At 61.7% G+C, this 15,110-nt stretch overlaps 1 protein-coding gene across 1 annotated transcript in view; it reads right to left on the bottom strand.

Annotated features, from left to right (window-relative positions):
• The window catches only part of LOC139704678 (nuclear pore membrane glycoprotein 210-like), a 64,523-nt gene that overhangs the window by 11,665 nt on the left and 37,748 nt on the right, over positions 1–15,110 (bottom strand). The window contains 11 exon segments of the mRNA XM_071607744.1: positions 378–458; positions 2,413–2,592; positions 2,757–2,819; positions 4,242–4,377; positions 4,488–4,615; positions 6,009–6,137; positions 12,468–12,569; positions 12,655–12,759; positions 12,978–13,084; positions 13,502–13,694; positions 14,307–14,480. Coding sequence (XP_071463845.1) covers positions 378–458; positions 2,413–2,592; positions 2,757–2,819; positions 4,242–4,377; positions 4,488–4,615; positions 6,009–6,137; positions 12,468–12,569; positions 12,655–12,759; positions 12,978–13,084; positions 13,502–13,694; positions 14,307–14,480 — 1,398 coding nt within the window.

Below are 15,110 nucleotides of genomic sequence, written 5' to 3'. Positions count from 1 at the left end.
GTACTCTTAGGTCTTGGTATTGGCAGGGGCTCTGGGAAGCAGGCCTCCTGGGTGCCAAGGACAGCAGCCCTGGCTGTGCACAGGACTCGGGGTATCCACGTCCATCGCTCACCGGCCAACCTCACAGGTGCACGGGGTAGGGGCTCCTGCTATCCAGGTGCTACCCAAGGTGGGGGATGGGCAGCCTCGCCCTCAGGGAGGAGGCCAAGTGGACCCCAAGGGGAGACGCTATGCTTGTGTTGCACGCCCACCCCACCCCAGGCCCAGAACCGAGCCTAAGCTGGGCACCATGGACACGTGGCTCTGGCCCAGGGAAGTGCCCTCACAATGGCTTCGTCAGAACCAGAACACGGAGCCCCATCCCGACTGGTCCTCACCTGGGTGCCCGTCCTCATGCGCGTGATGGGTGCGCGGATCCTCACCGCCCGCAGCTGCACCACCTCTAGCTCCACCAGGTCCTGGGAAGAGACTGGGCTCAGGCTGCGGGCCCTTCAAAGTCCCCATCTGGCCCCTGAGCCTCGAGGCCTAGCGGCCCAGCTGACCCATGTTACCACGGCAGTCTTGCTGGGGCCTGTTCTCTCAGCAGGTGGCCCTCGCAGGACAGGTCTCTAGGTCCACTCAACCCCAAATCCAGCTCGTCCTTCTCCCTGACTCAGGACACAGGGAGGCACACAGGAGCCACAGGGTGCGGTGAGAACAGACTGCACATACTCCCACATTCTCATCTCCATGCTTCTGTTGATCTGACCAAATGCCCACTTCAGTGGCCTGCTGACCTGCGCAGCTGACCTGGGCTGTGCTCAGGCTACTAACCCCTCCAGGCCTGCTGACAGGCTCAAGGGGACCCTGTGCCTCCTGACTGCTGTCAATCCTTGGCACTCAGCTGGTCCTGAAAAGCACTCACTCTCCCACCTGCCCCGGGTCCTCCTTCTCTGGTCCATTTCCACTAAGAGGCCTGGGCCACCCAGCAGGACCACCCAGCAGGTTGGGGTGCTGATTCTGAGCTGGGGTTGGACAGCTGGTCCTGGATGCTTTGACCAGACACAGCTCGACATGGACGTGGGTCCAGGGGGCAAGGGGGCCAGCAAGGCCAGGCCACAGGGAAGAAGGGCAGAGGGGAGGGGACAGGGCTGTCGTCCTCTGCCTGGCCCCAGAGAGGAGGAGCCGGGTCCCCCCCAGAGAGAGAAGCCAGCAAGGCACCCGGGGCCTCTGGACCCCGTGGAAGTTTCCGGGCGCTCAGGGCTGCCCTGCGTCTGCTGGCACGGAAGAGGGTCATGGCGTCCCCTGGTGCTCACAAAGCCTCTGTGGTCACCCGGATGCTTGGAAGCCCGCACTGAAGCTGCGGGCGGAGGAGTCCATCAGTGGACTCATGGTTGGATCAAAGTCCGCCTGGGAAGCAGGATCACACGCCCTGAGCTCAGAGGGCTCGGGCTGCTCGGAGGGGACCCGCTTCTGGGCGAGGGACGCCGGCTGAGATCTGAAGAGGCCCTCCTCCCTGGTGGCCCTGCGTGCCCACGGGGCTGTCCCCAGCCCCCAGCACTCAGTGTGGCTGGCAGCGGGACCCCAACCTGCACCTGAGGGCCTGGGTCACCACGGCCGAAGGATGCCAGGGGCACCCAAGGCCTCTGGGGTACCCCTGAGCCTCTCACAGCCATGGAGATGACCCGGCCTCCACTCCAGGAGATGGAGGTGCCCGACCCCCGGGAAAGGCAGCGGACCTCGGATGCTGACCCCCGGCCTGGAGCCCCGCATGCAGGCGGGGCAGGAGGCCCGCCCAGCAGGGACAGCTGTCTGGTGACCAGGAGGAGCAATCAGGCCTGTCCCCCCAGCAGAGGCTTGGGGACACCTGACTGTGGCAGGTGGCTCACGGTCCCTCCTGGAGGTGCCACCCCTGACTGATTCTCAATCTGCCACACTTAGGGCACGACCCTGAGCGCACGCACACTGTCACCCACACAGTGTCCCCTCCTCTGTCCCTGGCACATAATCAAACCCCACTGGGAATGAGCCAGCAAGACCAAGAGCCTGGCCACGTCCCAGACCTGCCACACGAGGACAGGGCCACTGGCTGGTCACTCCAGGGGCTCTCTGCAAATGGGAGCCAGAGGCACAGAGCTGAGGACCGAGGAGAGGACCGCACAGCGTCCACCCACTGGGGGCACGGGGTGGGGTGGTGGCCTGGCCCGCCACAGGAGACCTGGGAGCCTCGGCCTGCAGGAGGCACCCGGGGATGGGGCCCACATGGGCAGTTTGTCCCAGGAGGGGACACATAGGGACAGCAGGTTCAGGGGCAGGTCCCCAGGAGTGCCTGGCACCGCTGGCCACACAGGGCTGCCTGGACCCAGGGCACCAACCCGCAGGGCTCCCCACCCCAGGCGTGGCCGGTGCCGGCCACCACGGGCTCAGGGATACCTGGGAGACCACGATTACCTTGCCGGTGTCCGCGTCCGCCGCTTGCACGACGCCCGACACGGTGCCGCTGCCCACGGCCAGGCCACGGACCAGCCCTGTGCTGCCCACGGTGGCCACGCTGGCATTGCTGACGGAGAAGAGGATGTGGGACTGCGGCTGGGGACCGCCCTCAGAGGTGACCTGCGGGGCAGACGCGTGGCTTCGTGGGCACCTGCACACGCGTCAGGAACGTCCACCCTCGGGCCAGCAGAGGCCACAGGCGGGCTTGTCCTGAGGCGGGGCGGTGGCCTCCTCGCTGGGACCCGCTGGGGACATGAGTGGGAGGGACAGGCCTCGGCTCCTACCTGCATCGTGGCCCCGATGATCAGCGTCACCCTCCTGGGAATCAGCCTGAATGGGGGGAAGACCTGAGGGGACGGGAGAGGACGGGTGAGCCTCAGTCACGTGGGTCACATGGGGCACAGCGCCCACGCCTCAGGAGCTGGTGGGCAGAGGTCGGGCGGCGATGATGGACAGTGGACCGGTAGCCATGGGTGACCGTGGGGGCCTTGGTAGGGCACGCGTTCTCTGGCCCAGGACAGAACCACAGAGCCCAAGGCGGGTCCTGTGATGGGGACACAGCCCTTGGGGGCTCACACACGTCACCGTCTGCCACCTCTGGCTCCCAAGGTCCCTCCAGATCCCTGAGGACGTGAGGAGCCCAGCGGCCATCTACTCCAGCATCCTCGGGATTTCTGAGGCTCAAAGAGGGGCCGAGGGGCAGGCAGAAGGGACACAGCGCCCCCCCCACACGGCAGGTCCCTACCCCCTGGGCAGCCCCACAAGTCCCCGCGGCCATGGGAGCCGCCAGGATGCTGCCCAAGGTAGGAGGGTCAGCCTCCCAGGGCTGCGCCAGGGGGAGGAAGGTGACCATGCCCTGGAGGCCAGCACCATCCCCTGGAAGCCTACTCTGTCCCCTGGAGTTCTGCACTGTCCCCTGGAGGCAGGCATGGCCCCTGCCAGCTTTGGACGCAGGTCAACAAAGCCCACTGGCCCCTGCGGGGCCAAATCCCTTGGAGGGTCCAAACAACAGGGTGCCCTGGCCCCGGTGGCCTTGGCAGTAAGACTCTAAGGACCCGACAGAGCCCAGCGTCACACGGAGACAGGGGCTTCAGGGCTGCCTTCCCCAGAGCGGCCGGCCCTGGGTGGCTCAGTGACCCCTCTGCCCGCACAGCCCCATGGCAGGAGCTCAGCCCCCAGGCGCCTGGGCGGAGGCTCAGGTCAGGTCTACACAGTGCATCTGCCACTTCCCTACGGGCCACTCTCTGGGAACAGTTCTTGCTCGTCCCCTTGCCATGTGACTAGGCATGCCTCTCCTTAGGGCCACACAGCCCCCTGTGTCACAGAGGGAGATTAGAAACACTCAGGCTGGGCTCAGGGGCCCACGCCTGTCATCCCAGCGGTTTGGGAGGCTGAGGCAGGAGGATCGCCAGTTTTGCTGAGGCCAGCCTCAGCAAAAGTGAGGCCCTGAGCAACTCAGTGAGACCCTGTCTCTAAATAAAATGCAAAACAGGGCTGGGGACAGGACTCAGTGGTCGAGGGCCCCTGGGTTTAAGCCCTGGTACCAAAAAGCAAAACCCCCAGCCACCTCCCTCCAGCACTGAGACCTGCCTCCCGGCCCCGGGGCCGGGTGGAGACCCTCTCCTCAGAAGCCAGGACGGGCACACATTTTAACAGGGCCTCTCCGTGGTGACTTCCTGGGCTGTTGCTGGACCGTCCAGCTTGTCACCAAGAAGACACCCTCCCCCAGCAGGGGCAGACCCCAGAGGGCGTGAGAAGGGCCGGTTTACTTCAATCTGCTGCGGGGTCGAGCTGATCCTCTGTCCGGCGGTATCGGTCACGCTTGCGGTCAGGCTGGTCTGGCCGATGGCCGTGCCATGCACCAGGAACGCAGCCGTGTAGCTGTCCAGGGCTTCATCCAGGGCCCTGAAACAGACGGGGCGCTGGGTTCCACCTCCGGGTCAGACCTGCCAAGGAGGGCGCAGTCGGTCCAGCACTGTCCCTGAGAAGCCCGCCTGACCCCCGGGAGGACTCACACCAGGGTGATGATCTGGGAGGCCGCCCGCAGCTTGAGGTCCATGAAGGCAAAGTACTTGGCCAGGAAAGACTTCTTGTAAAAGTCCAGCACTCGGACGTGGGCCTTGACCATCTTTCCAATCTCCACCTGTGTCGGGGGGACAGAGGCTTGAAGGACCAGTTCCCTCAGGTGGGGACAGTGACCTCAAAACCAATGCCCTAGGAGCTGGCGATGAGTCGCCCAGGATGACCTCTCTCTGGACTAGGTCAATCAACAAACGAACACCAATTAAGTACTTATTGTATACAACAGGGCTTGGGGACACTAAGAGACAAAAATTCCACTCCCTACTCTTAATGGATGAACCACAGAACCCCGAAAATAAGGTATAGCTTAGGCCAGGCGAGGTGGCCCACGCCTGTCATCCCAGCAGCTCGGGAGGCTGAGGCAGGAGGATCGTGAGTTCAAAGCCAGCCTCAGCAACAGTGAGGCCCTAAGCAAATCAGTGAGGCCCTGTCTCTAAATAAAATGCAAAATAGGGCTGGGGATGCGGCTAAGGGGCTGAGTTTCCCTGAGTCCAATCCATGGTACACTCATTCAAAAAAAAGAAAGAAAGAAAAAAATATATATAGCTTATAACTCCATCATGCATTCAACAGGAGCTCAATAAGTGCTCACCAACTGAACAGTTCACATCTGGCAGTGCATAATAGCAAGTGGGGGCTGGAAATGCTTAGCCAAAAAAAAGGAATCTAGTAAGGAAATGAGCAGAGAAATCACATTATGGGAGGAATATTTAAGACCTGGTCGGGAATGTGAGCACTTTAGCTAATTAATGATACTTTGTAGGTAAGTAGCCTAAGCTGCCTGAATATTTGCCTTTTAATTACCAACCGTTACACCCACTGGGTCAAACAAGAGGCTGACAGCACCCCCTGGAAGCCTGGCGTGGGTTACCTCTGATATTGGGAGTCATAAAAATTTCCTGATGAGCTGGGTGCCTGTAATCCCAGTGGCACGGGAGGCTGAGGCAGGAGGATTGTGAGCCTCAGCAACAGCGAGGCCCTAAGCAACTCAGTGAGGCCCTGTCTCTCAATAAAATACCAAAAGGGCTGGGGACGGGGCTCAGGGGTCGAGTGCCCCTGGGATCAGTCCTGGTACCAAAAAAATATAATAATAATAATAAAAAGAAAAAGTTTCCTGATGAGGCCAAAGAAAACCCAGATCTATTATTTACCATTTTGCAAGAGCAATTGGAGGCCCTGAGCTCTCCCCAGGGTGGTGAAACTCCAGAGGAGCACAGCTGCACCCGGGATGGGGGGCCCGGCTGCTGTGTGACCTGCGGGCGCTGGAGGACACGGGTCCCAGGCCAGGCTGGCTTAGCTGACCTCGCCAGGGTCTATGGCTGAGCCCCGCGGATGTCGGCTGGATGAGGAAACCAGACAGCAGTGGAGATGCTGCCCCTCCCCACCCAGCCAGGGAGCTCAGAGCAGCCCAAGGGCAGTGGGAAGGCCAGCTTTGAGGGGACATGTCCACTGACCTTGTCAACCACGCGGACATACAGCTCGTGGATGTCTGAGATGTAGACGGTGGCCTTGGCTGGGGCCAGGAAGGGCAAGCACAGGTCATGGATCAGGACGGTGGCCGAGCCTGGCAGTAAAGGGTGCACCTGCAAGATGTGGGGTGGGTGGGGTCAGGCCCCCATCTCTGGGGTGCCGCTGCCTGAGACCAGTGCTTGGAGGCAGTGGACAAGGACATCCACAACCCAAGGGGTGTTCTGTCTACTTCCGTGGGCCCCATGGCCAGCCAGCAGAGGAGCTGGGGATGTAAAATGTCCGTGCTGGGGATCTCAGAAAGAGCATCTATCTCAACTTTGTCCATTTTACAAAGAGAAGAAAATGGAAGCTGCTCAGAGAGGGGCAGCGGGCGGCCTTGGGACACACAGCAACCTGAAGGCAGAGTCAGGATTTAACCCCAGGAGGCCAGGTCCTGTTCTGGCCGTCTGTTTCTGCAACTCCATGGGGCGAGGCTGCCAACCAGGAGCCGGCAGAATAGGAGACAGGTGCTTTCAAAAGTGAGTTCTAAGAAACCCCCATTAGACCTCACAGCGTCACAGAACCTGGGGACCGACCCCAGAGGTCACTCAGGCAGATGCTCCTAGAGGCTCATCCATCTCTACGCCCTGGCTTTGCTTGAGGTAGTAACCACAGCAAATGCACCAAGTGAAGGAGCAAACCTGAGCTGGTGTTTTCTGGACTTTTAGCTGCCAATGTCCCCATTTTAACTCTTCTCTCCCAACCCCTTCCAGGGACCCCACTTTCTACAGAATCTCCCCCCTAACAAATGGCACCCCAGTCTCTCTCTTGTGCTGCCAGATGATGGGCATCCCCACACTGGACGTTTCTCAGCTGAACATGGACCAGCTGCAACATGTCATAGTGCTTAGGTGAGTATTTCACCTGGGGGTTTTCGGTTGGGGCGGGCAGGGCCAAGGGGGGTTGCGGCCCGTCTCTAGCTCACTTTGCTTCCTGCTCTTTGGGATCCCCTACTCAGGGGAAGGGCGATGTGCACAGCGACAGGTCAGTATCTGCTAAGAGGACTTTCAGTACTAAGAATCTGGAGGGGGAAAAATCAGGCTTTGGACTCAAAAGGAGACAAGCAGCCAAGATCATATCGCACCCTGGTTAAAACACGTCCACGGCTTTCCAGTGCTCTGAGGTTGAGCCCGAATCCTCAACGTGTCCTACTGGAGACTGCGGTGGCCAAGGCCGCAACCCCCCTTGGCCCTGCCTGCCCTGGCTGAAAACCACTCAGTTGAAATACACGCCTAAGCAATACGACACTCGCAGGGCCACAGTCTCACTGCACCATCCCTCATAACCATCAAGCCCCAGCCACATCAACCTTCTCTCCTGTCCTCACGGTCAGCAGGCTCCTGCCCGCCTACCTGCCATGTGACCTTATAGTCCACCTTGAAGGTCTGGGATACAGCCAGGATGGTGGTGCATGCCTGTAATCCCAGCAGCTTGGGAGGCTGAGGAAGGAGGATGGTGAGTGGGAGGCTGGCCTCAGCCAAAGCGAGGCCCTAAGCTCTTCTCCCTTGAGCTGTGCCTTCTGACTCCAACTCAGCCTCCACCCCATACAGGGGAGGCCCCTCCATTACTTTGCTGACTTCTCCCAGGGGCTCCTGTCACCATCTCTAACACAGCCTTAATGGAGAGCACCACTCAGCACCTCCTTCCCCTCCTGGCCTCTCCACCCTATGCTGGGCCTGGTGCCTGGCACAGCCTGGACCCTGGGCACCTCCCTCATCAGACAGAGGCACCGAGGGATCCTCCAGATGCACAGACACCTGGTCCTTGAGCCAGCCTGGCTGTCCAAAGTCTGAACCTGCCTAGTGAAGACATGGAACTTCCGGAAAAATACCCGTGCACCCCCATTCATGCGGGAAGTACTCCCCGTCGGGGCTCCTGGTGCCAGCAGAGTCAGGGGATGCCTGTGGCAGCCAGGACGGAGGTGTCGGGGGGAAGGATGGGCAGCCAGTGGGAAAGGCCAGTGGGTACATCTGCCCCCCAAGGAGAGCCCATTGGGAACCGCAGAGAAGAACGAGAAACTTCAATTTTTGCACATTTTAAACAGAGGCAGAAAAGGACAGTGGGAAGGTCACTGTCCCTTCCGCTCAGCTGTCAGAGGGTGGACGTGTGGCCACCTTCTGGAGGCTGGCCTGCCCCGTGTCTGGGGTGCCCTGGCTCCCTTCACCTCTGTGATGACGCTGGGGCCTCACAGGCCACGTTGGGGACAAACTGGTGGCTGTGGGGACCTGCGCCTGACCCTACCAGGACCACAGCCCCTGCCTCTCATGGCCTGGGTCCCGGGCTCCTCGGCCAAGCTGGAAGGACAGAGCTGGGGACAAGCCAGGCCTGGAGTGAGCCCCGGATTCCAAGAGCTGGAGTGTCACCCGAGGACATTGGCAGACGGAGCCCAGGGCAAAGTTGTGTCACCTGTTTGCAGGTGACGAATGCAGTGCTGCCCTAAAGAACCAGTTGCCATCCCAGCCCCCGCCTCCTCCCCAGGCCCCCACCCTGCTTTAAAGTCCCCCGACAGGTGGCCTTCGCAGAGACCAAGGACACGGGGATATCTCTGCCTCTCTGCGGCCGCGGGCTCCTGTTCCCTGAAAACCTGTGCAGGCTCCATGGTGGGACAAGCATGTGGGACAGAGGGGACTGTGTCTCTTCCTGTGCCCCAGGAGTCACCCTCAGCCCAGAGGACAACCTCGGCTCACGTGACAATCTCAGGCTCTGAGGGGAGTCCTGGCCTGGGTGCTGGGCATGTGCCCCTCTGTCCACAGACCAGTGTCACACAAAAGTAGGGCCACCTGAGCTCAGGCCCAGCTGCTGCCACTGCTCCCTGCCTGCTCCCCAGCCTGTGTCCCCAGCAGCAGTGGCACCAGGCCCTGCACTGCTTCCCAGGGCCTAGGAGACACCAAGAGGCACCACTGTGTCCTCTGCTGCCCTGTCAACGTCATCCCACACCCAGCAGAGCCCTTGGCCTGACAGGAACGCCAGCCCTGCAGAAGGGACACAGCAGTGAGAAGTGGCAGTCGCTCAGGTGGCAGGGGACGCTTGGCCCTGCTCCTGTGACCACGCAACCTCAGCTGGAGGGCTCATCTTGACCCACCAGGATATGTCAGTTGGAGAGGGACCCAAGCTCACGTCAGGGAAGTGCCCCTCTGTGTGCCCGCTGGACACGGGGCCGAGTGGCTGAGCTGGCCATGGCCTGCACAGCCTGGCTGCCCCGAGCACAGGACAACAGGCCCTACGCCTCCCTTCCAGGGGCCAAGGGCTGTCCCTGAATTCTCAGTGTCCAGGAGGAAGAGGAAGTGTCCCAGCAGGGGTGAGACCCAGCAGGTCCCTGAACTAGCAGATGAAGACCAAGGAAATGTGTGAAGTGTCCTCTGGAGGAGGCTGGGAGGACCTGCAGACGGTCAGCACTGAAGGGGACATCCCTCCCAGGGCCACAGAGGCCCACAGGGCAGGGCCCAGTTTCCCTCTAGAGCCTCGAGAGTCCCTGCAGGAGGAGGAGGAGGAGGAGGAGAAGGAGGAGAGGACGAAGAGGAGGAGGAGGCGGAGGGGGAGGAGGAGGAGGAGCAGGAGGAGGAGGAGGGGGGAGCAGGAGGAGGAGGAGGGGGGGAGCAGGAGGAGGAGGAGGAGCAGGAGGAGGAGGAGGAGCAGGAGGAAGAGGAGGAAGAGGACGATGAAGAGGAGGAGGAGGGGGAGGGGGAGGAGGAGGAGGAGCAGGAGGAGGAGGAGGAAAAGGAGGAGGAGGAGGAGGAGGAGGAGGAGGAGGAGGAGGAGGAGGAGGGGGAGGAGGAGGAGGAGGGGGAGGAGGAGCAGGAGGTTGTTCCAGAGAACTTCTGGGGACAAAGCTGTTCTCAGGGGGCCTGCCTCACAGGTTATTCTGCCAGAGGGCTGGGTGGGCCCACCCTGGGGTCCTGCCTGCAAGGGGACACTGTTCCCCTCAAGATCCCACAGAAGGGAAGACACAGGGACGGCCCAGTGACCAGTGCATGTTCCAGGGAGAGGCGGCTAGGGCTCTGCAGTGGCCTCTCCCCTCAGCCTCCCAATGTAACAGAGACAGGCACCAGCTGCCTACATCTTCGGGCTGACTGGGAGGGGTTTTTCCTTTCTTTTTTAAAATTTTTAAAAATACTTAAGTATTTTTTTTTAAATGACGATGTGGCCCAGTGGCAGAGTGCTTGCCTAGCATGCCTGCGGCCCTGGGTTCCATCCCTGGTACCAAAAAGAAAGAGAGAAAGAAAGAAAATGGAGTCCTACCTCACCCCACAAACCCAGCGTATTGTTTCAAAGACTGAAGTGCAAGAGCTGGAATTTTAAGTCTAGAAGAAAACATGGATCTTCACGACCTCGATTTTTAACAGATTCTTAGATCTCACATCAAACACAGGAGCAAGGACACAAGGAAACAGAGACACTGCACCCCTCAAAATGAAAGCCGTGAGAGCAAGACGATGCTACCAAAAAATCAAAAGATGACCTAAGGAACAGGAGACAGAGGGCTGGTGTCATCAAGAAAGCGTGACAGTAAACCTGGGGCTGGGGCTGGGGCTGAGCCGCAGGGCCTGGCCCAGTATGTGGGAGGCACTGGCTAGATTCCCAGCACGGCCCCTGAATAAGTAAAGATCCATCAACAACTAATAAAAATATTTTTTAAAAAGATGAAATATGGGCCCAGGATCTGAGCAGACATTTGTCTAACAAAGCCACAGAAACACACGGGTGACAAGCACAGGAACAGTCACCACACCATCAGCCATCAGGCAGATGCCAACGGTCACCGCAGTGCAAAACCACTGTCCAAAGATGGCTAGAACTTAAGTCTGATAAGTACAAGTGTTGACAAGGATGTGGGGCAGCCAGGGCCCTCACGCAGGTAGGGGACATGAGGAGCCGGGGCCCTCCCTAGGCTCCACCGCAGGAACAGGGTTGCTGAGCCACTCAGGAAATCCGCCAGGAAGTTCCTGGATAGTTTCCACAGTCCCTGCAGACTCGGGGACTGCATTCCTGGGTATAGGGACGACAGAAGTGAGAATGGTCACTGAAGTGGGCCGCGTGAGAGAGCGGGTGAGGACAGGAAGGTGGTGGCCACAGGGCCCCGGTTTCTTTTGGAGATAATGACAACACTCTCGACACTGACCATCGTGGTGGCCGGGCCTGGGTGTGGACACCAAAATCCACCAAGTCCTACCTTCAGGGGGCGACGCCCACGGTACCCGAGTCGCACTGTGGTCTAGACGTCACCAAGTGATAGGAACCAGCCAGGGGCACGGTGCAGCCCCCAGGCCCTCCCTGCTCCTCGACTTGCCTCCGTCCCATCACCTAGCACCAAGGTCACACCCAGGTCCCCTTAGCTGACACTTCCAAGTGTGTCCCTGACAGTGGCTTGTGCCCCTCACTTTGTACCTGTCCCAGCCCATAGGCCGTGACTTGGGGACCCCCACATTGAGACGGTCAGGAGGTGAACGGACTGCAGGGCTCACTGGACACCGCTCACGGTGACACATGTGATCACTGGTGACACCATGGACTCTCTGCGGCAGTGGGTGAGGCCACCTCGCGGGCAGACGGCTCAGGCCCTGGACGCAGGCTGGGTCTGGACGTCTGCTGGCCTAGGAGGGCCGCCTGCTTCCCCAGGCCAGGCCCAGGGCAGGGACCGGCGGGGGGACTGCAGGTGGCCCCCAGGCAGGTGCCACAGCTGGGCCAGGGCCCCGGGAGTTGCACCAGCACCCACGCCAGGCGACCACCCTGGCCTCCTCGAGGTCCGTGGCGTGGTCCTGATGGTGGCTGCCTTGTGGGAACCGTCCCTTAGAACAGGGAGAGCAGGGCCTGGGCTCCGAGTGGCCCAGAGGCAACTGGCCAGCTGTCTCTCAGCGGTGCTGCCTGGCTGGACACCCCTGCTGTGTCCCCTTGGGCCGCCCTGTGCCTGACTCACTCAGCAGGAAACGGGCTCCTTCTAGAGAAGGTTCGGGCCCAGGTGACGCCTGCCTGTCACCTCAGGACTTGGGAGGCCTGGGACGGAGGATGGAAAGTTCGAGGCCAGCTGGGAAACTCAGGAGGACCCTGTCTCAAAATAAGGACCACGAAGGGCTGGGGATGTGGCCCGTGGCAGGGACCCCAGAGACGTGGGGACAGGGAGCAGCAGGTGTGTCCTGGGTCCGAGAGGCACGATGGCTGCTAAGGTGCTGCCCGTGTGAGGATGTGTCACTCTCAGCAGGACACTGAGGGACACCACTGCTGACGGACAGGGCACGCAGCTGTGGACACGGACTAGAGATCCCCAGGTGGCCCTGCAGTGACAAAGGTCCCAGAGTGACCCAGACGCACTGGCGCTGCTCAGTCCCAGGTTTGGAAACGATCGGCCATGGAGCCCAGGGGACGGCCCACTGAGGAAGCCACCCCGTGCCGGCCGAGGCCCCGCTCACCGTGGCGATGCCCCTGGCCTCCTGGTAGGCCACCCTGACCACGTTGGCAGCGCTCATGTTGAGGAAGAAGTAGCTGGAGCCCTCCTTGACGTGCAACTCCGCCTGGGGACGAGAGGCCAGGGGCAGCGGTCAGGCAGGGCCAGGGTCCAGGGTCTCCCAGGCGGGGCGGGGCTGGTGGGGGACCCACCTGGACATCAGGGTGGTTGTAGAGGGTCACCACGTCCGGATCCACACGCACGTCCTCCACCAGGACCAGCTCCACCGAGGCGGACACGGGCGCAGGTGGGCCAGGCTGCAGGGACAGGGCAGGGCCATCAGACCCATAGGCCACCCCTGGGACAGGGGCGGGATCCCAGTCCTGGCCTTGCCCCAGGCCCCCGTGATGTCCAGGACACACACTGGGCCCAGGGCAGCCACCTTCCCATGAGGCCCCAGACCCCAGAGCTGGGAGGAGCCGTTCCCGGTGCCCAGCGGGCAGCTGTCCACCCCCACGGGTGGCTCTGGACATACCAGTGGCTTCACTCTAGCTGCACTGAGGTGGGACAGCTGGTAGCCGGTCACCGTGGCAGAGATGGAGGTGGTCCCTGATGCCTCATGGACAGCAATGGCTTGCAATCCTGGGTCCAGAGGAGGACACCGACGTTGGGCCTCTGTAGTCACCCACCCCTCCATCATGGGCAAGCCCCAGTGTGAAAGTCGGGGGGAGTCGGGAGTCGCCAGACCCTGGGTGGGGCCCAGGGAGCAGGGCTGGAGGGGACGGGCCAGCTTTGGCTGCTGAGGGGCCTGGGGACACACAGGGGACACACAGGGGCCACCGGGGACTCCCCACTTGGGACCTCTAGCTCCAGTGCAAGACTGCAGCCCAGGGAGCTGCCCGAGCTTCGGTGCTGGACGAGGGGACCCCAGCTGGCCAAGGGGCGCCCCAGCTGGCAGAGGCTCTGACAGGTGCCACGCTGCTTGGGACACTCATCTGTCGGGGTTTCCCTGGTCCCCAGCCTGCTGTCCAGGGCTCCAGGCCCACAGCCGCGGCTCACCGTGAAACTTCCTCTGGCCACTCCCGTCGTCCCGGGACACCAGCTGCATGGGCAGGTCCAGCTCGATGCTGGCCAGCAAGGGCCAGGTGGATTCCCACTGGACGCCCAGGGAGCTGAAGTTGTCGAATTGGCGGCCCTGCTGGTCATAGGCGGCGAGGTCCAGCAGGGGGTTGCGGTGGCTGGAGACGGGAACCTACAGGAAACAGAGGTCAGGACACCCAGGCCTGGGCACAGCCACGGCTGACCACATGGTGTATCCTGAAGATGGCGGGCTGCCTGTGGGGTCCTGATGGGGGAAGGGATGAGCTGAACACCAAACTCTACAGCTGCTGGCCACCAAGGCACCCTGCACTCAGGAGACTGAGGCAGGAGGATCGCAAGTTGGAGGCCAGCCTCACCAACTCAGCAAGGCCCTGAGCACCTCAGTGAGACCCTGTCTCTAAATAAAATACAAAGAGGGCTGGAGATGGGGTTCAGGGGTTAGCACCCCTGGGTTTGATCTCCAGAGCCAAAAAAAGTTGGTACTAAGGAATTAAGGAGCAGAATAGTGGTCAGTAGAGGCCAGGGAGGCAGAGGAGGATGAAGAGCAGAGGCCAAAACAGTCAGCCAGGAACAGGGACTTCCCTGTCCCCCATGGCAACACCAGAGTCCAAAGGCTCCTGGCCGGGGCCACATCCCGGGGATCCAGGTGAGCTCAGGGGATGACAGGCAGGCAGTCCAACCTGCCCACCACCTGGACTGTGCTCTGCTAGTCCCTGGCCACCTCTCCAGGCCTGCCTCCTCCCTCAGCCCCTCCCCCACGCACCACCTGCTTGTCGTGCTGCAGCCGTGGACACGACGGGTCCAGCGGGGGACCGGTGTGGACAGGCGTGAGGCTGATCCTGGATGGCAGGGCGCAGACGACCTTCACCATGGCAGGCTCCACGGCGGGGAAAGGGTTGGTGAGGCCAGGCTGGTTCCCCACAGAGAGGGCGATGACCTGGGGGTGGGGGGATGGCAGTCAGGGCACGTCCCCCAGGGCGCGTCCCCTCCTGTGCTCTGCTCTGCAGGACGGCTGTGATGTGGACACCCACGCCCAGTGGCTGCCAAGGGCCGGGGACCCAGGGGACACGGCTGCACCTTCTCAGTGCAGGGCGCTGTGGATGCTGTGGATCCCAGGGCCTCTGTAGGGGACCCGGGGAGATCGGGGCACTGTGGCCTCCGGGACCCAGGAGCCCCCAGGATGCCCCAGCACATGCAGATGTCCCCAACATGTGAGGAGGGGACACGCTCACTGCTCACAGACCCTGTCCTCGGGGTGGACGGGAGGTGCTGCTCAGGACACAGGAGGGTGCAGAGGGTCACCCTGCAGGGCCCTGGCTGCCTGCTCACTGGCCAAGAGGGATCTCGGGGATGGGGTCTGGCCCTGTGCATACGCCCTACGGGATGGGCGCCTAGGCCACTGCAATGCCACACCCCTCTGCAGACGGCCCAGATCTGGTCCAGGTGCCCCGTAGGGCCACCAGGCAGGAGGGGGCGGGTCCCCTGGGCTTCCTTCTCTGTGCACTAATCTGGTCACACAAGCGTAGTCCTGGGCATCCTGGGAGCTGCCCATGGGACTCTGGACTCC

The sequence above is a fragment of the Marmota flaviventris genome, chromosome 2 (genome assembly GCF_047511675.1).
Source record: "Marmota flaviventris isolate mMarFla1 chromosome 2, mMarFla1.hap1, whole genome shotgun sequence".
NCBI classification, from domain to species: domain Eukaryota; kingdom Metazoa; phylum Chordata; class Mammalia; order Rodentia; family Sciuridae; genus Marmota; species Marmota flaviventris.
Note: the sequence above shows the minus strand (reverse complement) of the source record. Positions and strands in the feature narration are given on the sequence as shown.